Consider the following 17,513-nt stretch of genomic DNA (forward strand, 5'->3'; position numbering starts at 1 on the left):
GACACAGTTTGCATATTTAGCATCAACCCAGTGAATAAAAGCAGCAGCAGGGATGCTCGTCTCTAAGACGGAAGGGGCTCCATTTAGAACTCATGACTAAAGCATTTCACTCAACTTCTGATTTCATACCCTTATCAACAAACTGAGGACCACAACCTCCACCTTGTCTACTTTCCAGGGTTACTGTAAGGACCCAAATCAGAACAGAATAAGGGAGGTAAAAGCACATGATTAACAAAGCAAAGAGAAATATACACTTCAAAAGCCTTAGATACAAAGAAAACATCATTATAATCTAGTTTATAATCTACAAACTAGAACTTCGGTCTTGGAGTTAAAATCGTTGGGGCTACTTCAGCTCCAAGATGGAGGGTTTAGCAGAAGGGGCAGAGTAAAAGCCGACTGGAGCCATGTACCTGATGGTGGTGCCTTGCAGACGGTCTATCTTCTTGTTGAGCTCTGCAATGACGCTGTGGAGCTCTGTGATGCGTTCCTCATAGCGAAGCGTCGTTCGCTCCTGGACATCCTCATGCTCTCTCATGAGGTGGGACTGCTCGCACTGGGAATAAGGGAAAAGGACAGAAGTGCTGATGAATTCATGCACCTACAGGTGGATGATTCCAAGCTTTGTGGCCTTAAACCATTACAACTGCCAACACTGAGTATGCCCCAAATAAAATGTATGTCAGCTCATCGGCTGGCAATCCCAGGAAACATATCAATGGCTAAATTTTATAATTCCCCCAGTGGATACTGGAGTCTTTGCCTTTCTAGCACTCCATCTCTCTTTGGGAAACAGTCCCTTTGCCATTGCACACTGTCCAAGTGGGGCTATTCAAGTCCCCCACTTTCCCGTAGCCAAGAAACAGGCAAGTGGTCCAAGCTAGATCCATCATATACCTTCTGCAGGGGATTTCAATCTTGAGCCAATGGATGTAAGGTTGCATGGAGTTGATTCAGAAAGCCTTGAAGAGCATCTCTCTTAGTTCCTGCTACCTACAGCTCCTTTCCCAAGTTCCTTTATGGCTGTTCAGTTTCCCTTTTTACCAATTCACTCCTCCTTTGCTGAAGTTTGTCAGGGTTTGTTTCAGCTATTTTTCAACCAAATAATCCTAAATGGTATAATACCACTTCTTATCTGGATGGATTATCTGCAAATTTAATGCTTTCCAATATCATTATCTCCCAGACTACAAGCTCCTGGAAGGCAGGGACTAGGTTTCTCATTATTTAGCCTAGCACCGGCAAATGGCCTGGTTTACTGTGGGTGATCTAGGAGTGTTATGGAATGAATGGATGACGATATATCATCGTCATGAAAACTGCTTAGCAGAAATAGTGATAAAAGAGGCAGAGGAGCTTCCCTTGCTCAGCATTTGATGGACTAAGAGGCAGCAGAGTTACAGAAACATTTCTGTAGCCAGAGTTTAAATCCTGAGGAACCTGTTCACCTCTCACTTCTCTCCACTGCTCTCAATCCCTTCCAGTCACTGTGCATTTAATCTCATTTACATAATAATAAAATACTCCTCAGTGATGGAACAAGTAGCCTAGCTTGCGTCCTTGTCTACTACATTCAGCTTCGATTAATTTCCTGTCAGCAGAGGAACTTTAATTTCATCTTCAACAAGGTTTTCTTAGTGCCGAGAGCCATATGTGCTTTCCAGTGTTGCAGGTTTGCATCTCCAGTGAGAGCAGGCCTTCTCACCCGCTACCTCCCCTGTCCCTCCCTAAATCAGCTAAGCTTCCAATGGCATAACCCAGGGCAGGGACAAAAGGCTTTCAACGATAAACTGAACATTGTACTAAGCCTAACTCCATACTGAAACAGAAGTACTCAACAAAGAAGTCTGACAAATAATCTGGTATCAATCATGGTAGGGCCTGCACCTCAACAACAGCTGGATCAGTATTTACGTAACTTCCTGGGGGTTACCTTGGAGCTCCAGAAACAAGATTGGAGGCAACAAGGTTGTTGAATGCTTTGTCACAGCCTTAGAGGGATACTTTCAGGAAAATACTCCTGTGAACTACTATTCTTAGTGACAACCTGAAACATCAAATAAACTCCACTCCAGGTCAAGCACACAAAAAATAAGCGGGAACAAAGGCAAGGATCAAGGTTGAATGAGGGGCACATCTAGTGGAAGCTTTCCTAAACAAAGATGCTGTAACCAGCCACAGACACTCTTTCCATGAAGTTAGGCCTTTCTCATCCATGATCCTACATACTTAAGGAAAAGGAGAAGTCCACAAAAATTACAGGATCTCAAAGGCATTTCTATCAATAAATGAAAGAGCTTCATATTTCTCTGGAACAAACCAAGAACAGAACACTGTTCCTCTCAGACCTGCAGCACATCTACAAACTCTTGCTGTTAGCCTCTGTTCCCAACCTCAGAGAGTGTGTGCGTGTGTTCATGTTGTATGAACATGTACAGATGTAGTGGACACGCTCATGCAGGTCACCAGTTCCAGATCTTAGTGTGACTGTAGGATAAAATTCTGTCTCTGACCTGGATCTCATCAATGCTGTGACTCCTATGTTCCCATGTTGCTTGTTCCTCCTCTTTTGTTTTCCATATTCCGTTCTCTAGGGCTACAAATTACTGTGAAACATTTCCACTTACACACTCAATGAGCTCTCACTTTCCCTTATTCCTCTACTCCTTCTTTCTTCTTTGATGTCCTTACAGGTCAACAGGCCACTACCACCACCTGGGCTGACAAGAAACTACAAAGTCCAATGAACAATGAAGATGTTCAAGGGTTTATATAGAGAAAGGCACACCATCAATAAAAACCACCAAAAGACCACCCTTCAGCATCCCTACTGACTGATATCAACTGCCTAAAAGATGTAATCCTGGCCAACCAGCAGCCCTCGCTGCTGCTCTGCCTATGGAGTGGCCATTCTTTTGTTTCTCTAATAAACTTGCTTACACACACACACACACACACACACACACACGACCCTGTGGGGCTGCCCAGGATACCAGATGGAGAGGGAGAGCTTGCTCTCTGGTATTGCACCATCCTTCCCCTGCCTCTAACTGAGAAGCCTGCCTGGAGGATACCTGCATGAACAAGAGGCAACATGAAGCCTGGTGATTCAGTCAGATGGAATAGGGCTTGTAGCTAAAGGAAAAAAAGACTCGATGTATATTTGGAGCTCAAGCACTGATTTAGGAGAAGTAACAAGAATATATTAGAGGAAAAAAACCTCTTTTAGCTAAGGGCAAAGGTATTTAGTTTACATTCCTATATTTTTCCGTAAGTTTTAAAAAAATAGCATACAATGTAGTACTATAATGTAACACTTCCTCTACACATATCAGACATTTCTTAAATGAGACTCTGCTGGGTGCTACAGGGGAGGTGATTACAACACATTTTGAAGGTAACTGCGGTCACAGCTTCCAGTGGACTGAAAGAATTCCAGACTTCTCTTCTGGAGAACAAGAAACAGGGATACAAGTGGGAAGGTAGGGAGAAGAAGAGATACTAGGATGGCATCCTGGGGATTCTTTCCCCAGTGAAAAGAGAATACCAGAAAATAATTACCAAAACAGACTCCTAGCCGGTGGATGTATCAATGATGGAGAAGCCGCTGCTCAAGGTTCATCTCTACAAATCAACATCCTCTCATTAAACATACTTCACTCATTTGTGCACACTCATTGTATCCAGCCAAAGAGGCTGAAACACTGATCTCAAAGCTTAGTGAAAATCCACTGAGCATTTCCAAGCTGCGGCGCAGGGAAAAGCAGAGCAAATCCCACAGGGCAACAACACAGGAGGAAACAAGCCATCACCTGCAAAAGCCGAAAGAACCAACACAGCACCCTTGTTTTTTTTTTTTTTTTTTTTTTGAGACGAAGCCTTGCTCTGTCACCCAGGCTGGAGTGCAGTGGTGTGATCTCTGCTCACTGCAAGCTCCGCCTCCTGGGTTCCCGCCATTCTCCTGCCTCAGCCTCCTGAGTAGCTGGGACTACAGGTGCCCACCACCACACCTGGCTCATTTTTTTGTATTTTTTTTTAGTAGAGACGGTGTTTCACCATGTTAGCCAGGATGGTCTCAATCTCCTGACCTTGTGATCCGCCTGCCTCGGCCTCCCAAAGTGCTGGGATTACAGGCGTGAGCCACCGCGCCCGGCCAACACCCTTGTTCAACAGCACCCATCCAACTGCTCATGAGTCAACCCTGGGAATGTGGCACTTTAGTGCAGGGAATGTGGCACTTTAGTGCGGGGAATGTGGCACTTTAGTGCAGGAAAAGTGGAAGATGAGCAGGTGGCGCCCAGGGCAGACAAAGCCATTCTGTGCACCATTGCTGGCCTTCCTGTCCTGGTGACCTCCCACACAGGCAGGAGCAGCTTGTTAAAGTGAGGCCCACTTCTGTCACCACACTCTAGTTCTTTACTGACCTGTTGCCTCTCATCACCTTGAGTTTTCATGACCTGGGACAACACTTTTTTTTTTTTTCCTTTGAGATGGAGTCTCGCTCTGTCACCCAGGCTGGAGTGTGGTGGGGTGATCTCAGCTCACTACAACCTCTGCCTCCCGGGTTCAACTGATTCTCATGCCTCAGCCTCCCAAGTAGCTGGGATTACAGGGGTGTGCCACCATGCTCAGCTAATTTTTTTATTTTTAGTAAAGATGGGGTTTCACCATGTTGGCCAGGCCAGTCTCGAACCCCTGACCTCAAATGATTCGCCTGCCTCAGCCTCCCAAAGTGCTGGATTACAGGCATGAGGCACTGCGCCCAGCCCTGGGAGAGCACTTTTTAACCCAGGATGGTGTGTGGTTTCAGGTGTTCTGTTTAATAAGGACACAGGCTAGGCCAAGCTCAACACTGCACCTCTACGTACAAGTCACCTAGGAGTACGTGTTCCTGTAAGGCCCCATTCAGGAAGGTAACACAATGACAACAACCAAACAGGGAAAAGAGGTTCTCTTCTATAATTACTACTTAACATTTGCAGAAGTTTTCCAATTTTTAAGTTAAAAATTTAAGTACGGTATAGACTTTCAAAAAATTGATACAAGACCCACCCATTTTTTTGTAATTTCCCTAACACATTTTTTTTTCTGAATACTGTTAATTTCTCCCCATTATTTTCTTATGTACATGATGCTCCATCCACCAGGACCACCATGTGGTATAACAAATACTCCTGTGGCACCAAGCCTCTGGTTTGCCTCCATCCATGCACATGGTAGGATTATGCTCCTCCTGCTTGAAGCTAAATATGGCCATGCCACTTATTTTGGCCAATAAGATATAAATGAATATACACCATTTTGCCTAGAAGCCTTTAAGAGCTCCTGTTGGGCTTGCCACATTCCCTTTCCCAGGCCATGGCCACTAACGACATTCCAGATGGTAGAGGCCCTCGGCTTGGAAGCCTGGGTAGGGACAATATAGCACAGAGTCTCCTGCCAGGCCCAGTGAGCTCCCAATAGAAAATAAGAAATCAATCTTTGATATCTTAGGCCACTGAAAATTTGAAACTATTTGTTTTCACTGCATAGCTTGACACCATCATTTTGTAGATAAGAAAACAGACTCAATGTGAAGCAACTGATTTATTTCCTGTAACCCAGGTAACAAATACCCCTCTGATTCCTGTTCTTGCCATCAAGGCATTGAAGCTGTTGCAGCCGCAATCTTCTCTCCTCTATGTCTTCCTCCCCCAGCTCCCTGACCTGTGAGTTTATATCCTCTTCACCATTTACCTAAGGATCTTGGGTGGTGCCTTGGTCTCAGACCCTGAAACGCCTCTGTGAACTCTAGGAAGCATGAATGTTAGGCCTTCTGATACCAAAGAGAGCTAGGAAAGCCCAAAGAGCTCTCTCTTCAACCCCCAGAGAGGATAAAAACAGAAAAAGAGACACAAGGGGGTGTAAAACAGGGAATTCAAAGTCTCTCTAGCTTCCAACAAGCCAGCTTTAGCTTCCGAAGTCAATTATTCAGTGATAATTTACTTAGCGGCCTCTGGGACCAAAGGCAGTTTCTTCTACTACAACTTGTAAGTTAGAGACTATTTTCTTCTCTCTACTGGACAGAGACACCCCATACAATTTCAGCTGAACAAAATAAAAATTGGTCTCAAATAATATGGTACTGCTTTTTTTTCTGTCATTACAGGTAATTGCATCCAAGGTTCTTCCTCCTCCCAGCCCATATTCAATTTTTGACTGAAGGTACAGTACCACAAAGCCAGAAAGCCTGGGGTTGCAGTGTCTTGCCTGCCATAAATTTCTGGAGGCCATTATCATTAGGAGTCTAGATTTGTCTCACAACTACAGACTTTCAGTTTGAAAGGAAAAGAAAAAAATGATTGACATTGGATATGACAAAATTTTGTTTTTCCCAAATTTCGTCTGGTGCTAAATACATACCCGGAGTTTCTTCTTGAGATCTTAGCTTTCCTATCATGATGATGAAGCAAATTAAACATTCATATAAATACTTGTGTCTAGCCACATAAATTGGTGAAATTGCCTATATGCAAAAATGTGTAATAAAAACAAGCAACATCGTCATTTCAACCACTGAGAATAAAATCCTTTAGGCTCATCCCTGCTATGGTGCAATCCAGGGATAAAGCCCTGAGTCAGCCTTGAGACAGTCTGGCCTGAGAACTTGAGCCCCTGTTGGAAAAACCCTGTGCAATGTGGTGATGCTAAGCAGCTTTATGGTTTTGTTAATGTTCTTCACCGGGTTTTATCTTACTCCACCGAGACCACTGATCTTTAATCATCGCATTAGTGTCAGCTGTCAAACCTAAGAGCATTATGAACTAGGTTCTTGGAAAATGCAATGCCATCATTAATTTGTTAACCCTCTCAACCATCCTGTGAAGGGGGTTAGTACCACTCTCTTTTAAAATATGCTAACAAGAGATGTTACCCTTTCAAGGTCACACAGGATTTGTCACAACTAACACTGTTCGGGGTATTTCCACCCTCACTCTCAGTTCTTGCCCAGGTTCGCTCGCTAAGGGGAAAGTGGACCAGCTAAACAAAGAGGCACCAGCACAAAAGGAAATGCCATTAAGGAGCAAAGGAGCTAGAGGAGTTTACCAAAGAGAAGCATAAACGAATAGGAGAGGAATGGAATGAGGCGCCCCTAACAAAAATACATGCCGACTACATCTCAGAAAAGTTATCTCAGAAAACAAGAGAAAAAGAAAAAACTCTTTCCATTTCACTTAAGGAAAACTGTGTGTGTTCTCTTCCTGAATGCCAAGAGGTAGAAAATTCAGGAGACTTGTTTTCCAAAGATAAAGAGCTTACGAAGTATTCCACATTACTGCTCACCTATTTTAAAGGGGTTCATAAGCTTGTTTGACATATCTCCTTCTGAAGTACTTAAAAATGCAGTTAATTTAAAATAATTGTTGGTACTAAATAAATAGCATATATGCTGAAAGCATCAAATCAGGACTATATCTGATCTTAGCCAGTTTCCCACAGGCTCAGTCCCCACTGGGCTGTAGAATATTGATGCATGTCTGTGCCCGTATTCAATTTGGGAAGATAGGGGTGTGCTGTTTTCAGCCAGTAAGTTTATGGCAATTTATTATACAGCAATAGAAAATTAATACAGAAGCACTTTGTCTTCCCCATCACATTGGTATTGGGCTCTTCCCTTCATATCACTATTTTCAAAACTCTACCTACAGGTTGATGTCATGAGCATAAATAAGACACCTTCTTTTATTCAACCAGTTATAGTGTCACCATTAATAATTATTCAACAGATGTTGCAGCTCTCTTGGTAATGTCTGTTGAACATAACCACCATTTACATTTTACATTTTAATCATGGCACTATAATATTTAGAGAGCTGGTAAAACTTAATAGAGCCACACAGCATACGTTTACACATGAATTTGCTCTTCTACAATCTGGTAAAGCCTCAAACATGAATCTTTTACCAAGGCATATAACACCAAAAGTGCAGCACAGTCATTTCATTGTTCTTATATTTTTCTTGCATAAATTTCATGTTTTTAAAGATGTAAGTCTGACTTTTTTTTCCACATTCTCTTTCCTAGGTTCCAGTATATGAACTGGGAAGAAAACTCCAGTGAGAAGAGCAGAGAGTAATTTTTAAATCTATTTTACATAAGAATGCAAATAAGAGAGTCAATAAATGGTTGATGTGACCATTATCATCAAGGGTAAAATCAGTCATCAAAAGCTATTACATGAGGATGGCTTGACCACAGGTAAGTAAAAAAAGAGCTGAATCAATCCTTGACTTAGAGAAAAAATTTTCCATTATCCTCTTACCATCCTCTGTAAAAGCTGTCTTTGTAGGCTTAAATTTTAATAAATACCTTCCTGGTCACTTTTTAAAATCCAAGACTACTGTACATGCCAGCTTCCAATTAAATGCATTCACAATTTTCTTTTTTAAAACAAATTCTCATCAATAAGAATTGCTAATGATGGCTGGCTTTGGGTGGGTATAAATTAGAAAACATAGTCACCACCATTTTGTTGTTGTTTTTAAATATAAAAATAACTATTTTCTCTTAAAAAAAAAAACACTGTAAAACAAAAAAAGCGCTGAAAAAGTTTCAGTTTGGAGACCACCACTGAAACATTCTAATGCTTTCCAGTTTTTTCTATCACTATTTTATTACTTTTATAATCAGAAGGAAAATATTTTAAGTAACATTTTCATCTAAGTAAAAACTGAAAATTTTTTTATTTCAGTATGAGATAAATACTATGAAAATAGTATTAACATCCTATAGTGGGAAAAGGCACTGGTGGCCTTGCTGAGCTACTCATTTATCTTTGGGTAATCAAGTTAATCTCCTTCAGATGCCCGTCAAATATGAAAGTGGATGATCTTAAATACAGAGAATCCTTTCCCTCTACTCAAGCAGTCTTTGATTATGAGACATGAAAGTTTCCAAAAATTTTCCATAGGTCATTCTGGAAAGATGGCTATAGCAGCCATCTTTCCAGATATTAATTTAATACCAGCCTGGTATTAAAATTTCTCTGAATTCCCACATAAAAATAAACAAAGCACTTACACAGTAAAGCCCAAAGCTTGGAGACAAGGTGTGCTATTGAACAACAAAATACAAGCAGGTAAGAACAAACCAACATCATCCATAAGATCTGAGTGGCAACAGCTTGGGGAGAATCAGAGGAAAACAAGGCTGATGTATCTGAGAACTGGAAAACCCCTAAAAAACCAAAAGGAATTCACAGGAAAGTAAGGATGCCAAATTGGAGAATAGCAGCTAAAACTAGGAGGGGTTTTGCCTGACCAAAGAGTCAGTGCAAGGGGCCCACAGCAAGATTTGAAGAGGCTAACCTAGGCTAGTCCCTGTGAACTTTGGAGACTGCCCTCAGGGCTGCCTTCCAGGAAGAGAAACTGCTGGGAGTGGAAACAAAATTGAACAGGATGGGAATAATAGAGACAAAGGAAAGAAAAGGTCCAGATAAAAGCAGGTAAAAGGAACAGAGCCAGACAGTGACAGAAAGCAGGCTGCCATTTTTGACAAGAAAACAACAGAAGGCTAGGTTCTAAACACTTTAGAAAGCCATTTTAAACCCTGCCTCCTGAAAGTTCAAGGAAATTATTTTTCACATGAAAATGAAAAACAGAAAAATACTGACGTCAAATCCCATACAAAGTTATACAAAACAAGGGCAGAACATCCTTATAAACCATAAAAGCATGCCACAACACAGAACAAAAACAAAATCCCCCAAACAAAAACACTCCAGATAATAGCCTACTATTTCAAAATAAACTAAAAGACATGAGACAGAAAAGAACGTTAGGAATTAGAAAAATTCAGAAGTGAGAAGAGTTAGAAATAAAATGAAAATGCATTTCAGTAATGATGACTACACTGGAAGGCAAAAAAGAAAGGCTAAAAACAACACATAATACCCCAAGAGAAAAGGAAAAGAAAAAATTAAATTAAAAAAGATTTAAAATATTTAAGATAGTAACAGATAAAGATAGGCAAAGATGATGTAACATACAAATGATAGAAGTCCTTGAAAAATCAAAGCAAAGGAAGAAAATTAATATTAACAAGATAATTAAAAGGCCAGGCACAAGGGCTCATGCCTGTAATCCCAGCACTTTAGAAGGCCAAGGCAAGAGGATCACTTGAGCTCAGGAGTTCAAGATCAGCCTGGACAACATGGCGAAACCCCATCTCTACAGAAAATACAAAAAATTAACTGGTAGTCCCAGCTACTTGGGAGGCTGCGGTGTGAGGAATGCTTGAGCCTGGGAAGTTGAGGCTGCAGTGAGTCATGATCGTGCCACCGCACTCCAGCTTGGGTGACAGAGCAAGACTCTGCCTCAAGAAAAACAAAAAGGTAGCCATTCGGAAGGAATCCCTCGGTAGGCACCTTGGACTTCGTAGCTTCTGAAACTGTGAGAAATAAGTGTTGTTTAAGCCACAAATCTATGGCATTTGTTACAGCAGCCAGAGCAGACCAAGACAGAGTATTTGCTGATAAAGCTGTAATTTGTTTTGTGGGAATTTCTGTACTCATGTTTTATCTTAAGATTACATATTTAAAACAAAAAACAAAAGCAAACTAAAAACCTTTCCAGATCCCTTACCTGTGCCTTGGCCAATTTCTTTTCCAGAAGGTCCCGTTCCCTCTCTGTTTGCTGGAGACGTTTATTAAGTTCCACTATATCTCCCTTTAGTGATGCCAGGGCTGCCGAATGGAGCTGTGGTGACAGAAAGGAGGAGATTAGAGTATTGTAGCAGAGATGTATTTCCTTCCCTTCATTCCCGCAACTAGTATAACCAAATAAAAAGCCTATCATCCAAAAAGCAACACTTTTGAGAATGAAGGTAAGTGTTATGAGTTTTGGGGACAACAGGCATAAGTCAGGTGTGCTACCAGCAAGCTGGGTTATATGGTCACCCTAAATATTATGTGTGGGACATGGGACCTAATTTTGCATGGTATAATCAGGCCAGAGAACAAAACTTCTCTTTCCAATGGCTTTCCCCAAGCTACTCAGTGAGGATGAGCCTGACAGCTGAAGTGGAGCTGCCTGATTCTAATCATGAGAGTCAAGAAAATGCAGAACCATATTAATTTTCACCTTCGGAAAATATGAAAGCTGAATAGGGCAATTTGGATTTTTGGAATCCAGTCATCTAAATTGCTGCATATATGACAGGCAGACAGGCACTGAGCATTAAGGGGAAAAAAGCAGCAGAGCTCATTTTTTAGATGGTCTCCTTGTACAGTTGACCCATTTATTTTCTTGTTGGGTCTTCCCTCCTCTTTGCCTCCCCACTTCCCCCGAAAGGCTGTACTGGCCAGACAGATGCTTATGTGCTAGCAGGCCCTCTTTCAGGAGCAGCACCAGAACTCTGACAAATGACGCTGTGAAAAGACAAACCAAGGATCAACTGAGGTATCTTTCTGCAGCCATTTCTCTGGGTTAACTGGAGTTAGAAAGAATGTTCTTCAAAAGATTAACAGGAGGCCCCACGTACATCCAGAATCTCAATCTGTTCAACTTCCAAGTTCTAAAGACTGGACTTTGGCTGCACACACACCTACCACACACGTGCCTTCTGTGATTTTCAGGCCGACGGATGGAACTATTTTTAAGACCCGTTCAACACCCTGGTCCCAAAGCAACACCCTGAAACGTCCTTTGAAACCTTGAAACTTTCCATTCCAGGTGGAGCTCAGACCATCCCCTCACTGAATTCCACACTACATTTGGGTGAACAACTAGAATTAGAACAAACCATCCCCTGGCTTTCTAGGCTTTTTGTAGTCTTTGCCAAGAAGGATTTCAAGTAAGAAGTGAGCAAATACATTTGATCTTTAAAGATGGACACAGGACGATGGTACATAACTCAACTTTGAAGATTCTCATTTGAGGCTCAGAAAAATGTGCTTTTCTGCAACCTGCCCTCCACACACAGCATGTTGGCTGGCAGGCTTCAGGGTGAGGGTGGGATGGGTGTTGAGTGAGGGAGAAGCAGATATAAGGCAGAGTGTGGGGTTTCAAAGCAGTTGTTTTTGTTAGACTCTAATAGCAGTAAATGTGACTTCACTTAATCGCATCGGAGCAGCAAACCAACAGATCAATAGCCGATTTGAAATCAGGAATGCTTAAAATTAAAAAAAGAAAATGTCAGGCAATCTGGCAGTATTTGACTTCTGATGTAGGGCTAGGGTGGCTTGGAAAAGGTCACTGTGGGTTTCAGATACAATGTTTTGTGTGACGACTTCTCAGTACAAATACCACAGTGTTCCCGTTGTATAGTCTTGTTGAGATTGTTTTGTTTGGTGGAAGGGGAACGAATTCAACTCCCTTTGACGGTTGGTTGCCCCCTCAGCCTTTGAACTGTCAGTCTGAGGATTTTTCTTCAGCATCTGACACTGTGGCATGTTACACTATTATACCAACTCTTGAGAAAGGATTTGCCACCTCACCTCCGGCGAGAAGGATAAAATACGTGAGAGCTGACATGTTCTTGAAGAAATTGAGGAGTGGGGATAAGGATCCCAGCTCTGTTAGCCTAGACTTGCTTCCTTCCTCATTATATCTCCCCTCCTACTTCTGGGGAAAAGGGCTGCTTGAAGGGGTTGGGGGAGGCCTGGAGGGAAAAGCTGAGAGAATGCTGCATGCTCCCCCACAGACTCCATGAACTGGGCCAGATGGAGACACACACAGAGTACTTACTTCCATCACAGACTTGGAAGAGGGGTCCAGGATGGGTCACTATCATGAGGGAGAGCACCGGGCTTAGAGTGATAATACCTTCTGGCCTACCAGCTCTCCAGATTTCCAGGAAGAGCTGTCAGATGCCCAAGGGGGCAGGTCCCTTCACTTCTCTGGATGGAAGGTGCCTATGTATGAGGTGAGAACAGATTCCTTGAGAATCTCATGAATGCAATGGGCCGTTCTACTAGGGCAGAGATGAGTTTGGGATGCATGCATATTTCCCACCCAATTATGGTGATGACACACTCTGGAATCTATCTATGGGCCACTCAATAAGAAACATCTGGACTTGATGTCAGCTCTGTGACCCCACATCAGTTTCAGAGACTGTCTCATGTGTCATCATCACAGATGTCTGAGTGGGGAAAAGAACCTTGGTACTGATGTCCCCCACTCCATAACTGCAGGTTAGGATCTGGAATCCAGAGACTGACTTGCTTACTCAAGGTCTCACAGTCAGCTGAGCACCAGGGCCAAGGCCACAGCACTCTTTTCTGGCTCTATGGTATTGTACATGACAGAGTTTTCAGTTTGTTACTTGGATGAAAATTTTACTTAACATATCTTCTCTGATTATAAAAGTAATAAAATTGCAACAGAAAAATAAACCAGAAAGAGCATTCTCATGTTTTAGTGATGGGCTTTGGGTGGTTTTAAGCTTTTTTTTGTTTGGGTACTTTTTGTTTAATGAGCATTTTTTCCTGAGTTATTTCTGTATTAAAGACACAATAAAATAAAGTGACTGTTTTCTGCATATGCAGGCTATAGCGTAAATATTGTACAGGGTTATTTTGCTTCCTTGCTGCAGTCTGTCCACCAACTCTTCTGACAGAAGGAAAACCTGTAACAATGAGGTAGAATAAAATATGTCTTTTACTGTTACTGACAATTACTCCGCAGAGGCTACAACTAGAGAGAGCAGAAGTTGGAGTGGGGGAAGCCACCAACCAGCCATAAGCCACACTGCCTAGAATTGGCTGACAGACCACTCCTTGACCTCCTGGACGGAGTAGGTGAGGAGAGGAGTGGACTTCCCACCGCAAGTTTGAGTGCTGGACACTCAATCTCTGTGCGTTTGAGTTCAATGGCACTCCCTGTCCCACTGCATCATCAACTCAAGTCATCAAAAGCTGACATAACCTCCCTTCTTTTGGGGTTTCACCAGTCTCTGGCTTATTGGTGGCATTCCTGCAAATTCAAAAGCTAGAGTGTTTGTGAGTGATGCTACACGAAGGAATTTGTGTAGTTGTGTGTCGGCAAGCATGAAAAAATTAGTTTAGAGGTCCTTCTAGGCAGTTAAAACTTTTTTACTGAAATATAATATTTATACATATTTATGGGGTACATGTGATATTTTGATGCATGCATACAATGTGTAATGATCAAATCAGGATATTTAAAATAACCATCACCACAAACATTTTTCATTTCTTTGTGCTAGGAACATTTCAAATCTCTTCTAGCTATTCTGAAATATACATTATTGCCAGCTATAGTAACCCTACTGTGCTACAGTAGGAGTTACTTCTTCTAACTGCATGTTTTTACCCATTAACCAACCTCTCTCTTCATCCCTCCCCCACTATCCTCACATTCTTCCCCACCTCTGGTATCTATCATTCTATTCTCTATCTCTGTGAGATCAACTTTTTTAGCTCCCAGTATGAGTAAGATCATGTGATATTTGTCTTTCTGTGCCTGGCTTATTTCACTTAACATAATGACCTCCAGTTCTGTCCACATTGCTGCAAATGACAGGATTTCATTCTTTATTATGGCTGAATAATATTCCACTGTGCATATGTACCACACTCTCTATATCCATTCATCTGCTGATGCACACTTAGGTCGATTCCGTATCTTGGCTATTGTAAACAGTGCTGCAATAAACATGGGGATACAGGTGTTCCTGTAATAAGCCAATTTTCTTTCCTTTGAACAAATACCCAAGTAGTGGGATTGGATCATATGGTAGTTCTATTTTAAGGGTTTTTTTAGGAACCTCCACACTGTTTTCCATAATGGTTGTCCTAATTTACATTCCCACCAACAGTGTATAAGAGTGCCTCCGGGTGATTTTTAAAAGGACTACCAGTGGGTTTAAATCTTGGAAAGATAAATGTACTAAAGCAACCAAAATTGTCAAGTATGTATAAATGGGAAATTATATTTATGCCAATTTTGGGGATCCCTTTAATCATATTCTGGTTTCTGAAATGGCCTCTAACTTGAGTGAGAGATTCAGACATATGAACTATGAAGTATGATGAAAAGAAAATGTTCCATGAACCAAAGAGAAAGAAAATACATGCTGTTTAGAGTCTGTGCTAGTGTCTTCCTCAACACATATTTCTCTTCACACTCAGGAGTCAGATGCTGATTTTTAGCTGGTCATATTGCTGCTCAGCGAAAATATTCCAGTTCCCATCCTTCAGTGTAGTTTGCGCTAGGTATAGCCATGTGACAAAGCTCTGGCCAGTGCGATGTAAGCAGAAATACTGTGTGAGAGGTATGGGAAAATCTTTTTGAGAGGCCACATCCTTTTTCCTTTCATCCATCCTTGCTGTTTGGTATCTTATGTGATGGATGGAGCTCTTGCAGCCATCTTGTGCTACAAAGCTGAGACTCTAGGGAGCAGAAAGGTGCCTCGGTCCCTAGCAACTTTGTGGAGCCACCCTACCAGTTTTGGACCACCTAACCCCAGACTTCTGTTACAGAACTCCAAGAAATAAACCTCTGTTATACAAAGCGCTATGAAGTTGAGAGTTTCTGGCAAATGAAGCTGATCTAATCCTAATTCACAGAATCAGATAAGGCTGGGTTCAAATCTTATCTATGCCACTTGTTGGTGGACTGTCTTTGCACAATTTAATCCCTTTTGTTGTAGGGCTGTGTCAAGACAAATGATGGCATCCAGAAAGTGACTAGCATGGTGGCTGGAACCAGGTAAGCACTCAACAAATGGGTTTGTTTGAAGTCAACAACCTTCTCAGGCAGACCAAGCCCCATCAGAGGTGCTAGGGACACTCAGACTAGGAAAACAGTCCTGTCCTGGAGAAGCGTATCACCTGGTGGATAGCACAGGACTAAGAAGCCAATAGCTGCGTTGCCAGATTCTGCTGAAATCCTAAGGCTTAAGGAGCTGACAGCCAGGGCTCTTAGTTCTCTGTGAAATTTTAACATGAGGCCTAAACGAGGTTGGATAGAACCCTGACACTTTGTATACAAATCTGGATCTAGTGCATGAAGGATATAGATCCACACATTCCTCACATTTCTGGAGATAAAAGGCCCTAATTCCCTAGGCTGTTTTGAGCCCTGCTTCACATTCATTTTACAGTGTGTATCCAAACGAAACTAAACCACCTGGACATTTGGCTGCAAGCTAACTGTCAAAATGGTTATTTTTGGATAAAACATAACTTGAGTAAAATAATTTCACTGTTCAACTGACTCTAAGGACAAGCCCTCTTAGCCTCTGAGAGGAAAGGTGTCCAGCCCCGCTGAGCCCAGGTAAGAAGTGAGCAGTGCCCTCATGACAGACTCTCCCAGGGGTATCTCCTTTGCTAAGTGAATAGATGTTTATTCCGTTACATATCTGCTGTGTGACAAAAGGCTTCACACTTCATAAGGTGCCCTTGAACTCTGCAGTCCAATGACTCTGATGAGAGCCCCTCCAGGAGTGTCACTGCGTATTTCTGGTTATTAGGTGCTTCTGCATTTTGTTAACCCTGGCAATAAACACAGGAGACATGCCTACACTACCCAGTGCACACACCACTCTCCAGGCACCATCTCCTCTGACCTTCATCACGCCAGGACTCTGTGGCCTAAGGGCAAGCTATGCTTCCCAATTTGCTGAGGGACAATTATTTTTCCCATGAAACACAGTTGGTAAAAAGGAATACGATTTGAATAAAATGGTGGAGAGCCTAGATTCATCTTTGTGGGACTTCAGTCTGTGCTTTGAACAGCACGGTCTTCAAAGGGCCCAAAGGCACCTGCAACCACAGCTGAGGCAGAGGAATGAGTTCATCCCCACAGGCCCTATCTAGATACAGGCACCTCATGCTGCTGAGGCACCTCATGGTGCTGAGGGCTGGGCCAGTCTTCCCGGCTTTGTTGGGAAGTGAGTTCATCTGGGGTAAACTGTGCTTGTTCTCTCTCTCCTTAACTTGGTCTGGCTACTTGAAGTGCTAGTTTAACACTCACTGCCAGCGTGCATCTATTGCCTTCCCACTGAGTAATGACAGGAGCTACAGTGGTCCCCCACTTAATGGAGGGAGGTCTGCTCCAAGACCTGCAGTGGACGCCTGAAACCTCAGTTGGTACTGAACTCTATATACACTATGTTTTTTCCTATACATACAAAGCTATGATAAAGTTTAATTCATAGTCAGAGATTCAAAATAATTAATAGAACAGACCAATTATTAACAATATGCCAGCATTGCTACTCTTATGCTTCGGGCCATTATGATGTAAAATAAGGATGACTTGAACACAAGCACTGTGATGCCATGGCATTTGATGTGATAACCCAGCTGGCTAATGGGTGGGGAGCACAGACAGTGCAGATATGCTGGACAAAGGAAGGAGCCCTTCCCCAGGTCGGACAAAGCAGCCCAGCACGCAAATGCATCAGCCTACTCAAAACAGCTTGCAATTTCAAACCTGCCAATTGTTTATTTTTGGAATTTTCCACTTAACATTTTCAGACTGCAGTTGACTGCAAGTAAATGA

At 42.3% G+C, this 17,513-nt stretch overlaps 1 protein-coding gene across 5 annotated transcripts in view; it reads right to left on the reverse strand.

Moving 5' to 3' along the window:
- Window positions 1–17,513, reverse strand: part of MCC (MCC regulator of WNT signaling pathway) — a 463,570-nt gene that overhangs the window by 119,217 nt on the left and 326,840 nt on the right. For all 5 annotated transcript variants that reach the window (XM_009449469.4, XM_063810572.1, XM_063810574.1 and 2 more), the window contains 2 exons: window positions 10,626–10,739; window positions 417–559 (listed from right to left, as the gene is read on the reverse strand). In XM_009449469.4, coding sequence (XP_009447744.3) covers window positions 417–559; window positions 10,626–10,739 — 257 coding nt within the window. The remainder of the gene's footprint in view (window positions 1–416; window positions 560–10,625; window positions 10,740–17,513) is intronic.

This window comes from Pan troglodytes, chromosome 4 (assembly GCF_028858775.2).
Source record: "Pan troglodytes isolate AG18354 chromosome 4, NHGRI_mPanTro3-v2.0_pri, whole genome shotgun sequence".
Classification (NCBI taxonomy): Eukaryota; Metazoa; Chordata; class Mammalia; order Primates; family Hominidae; genus Pan; species Pan troglodytes.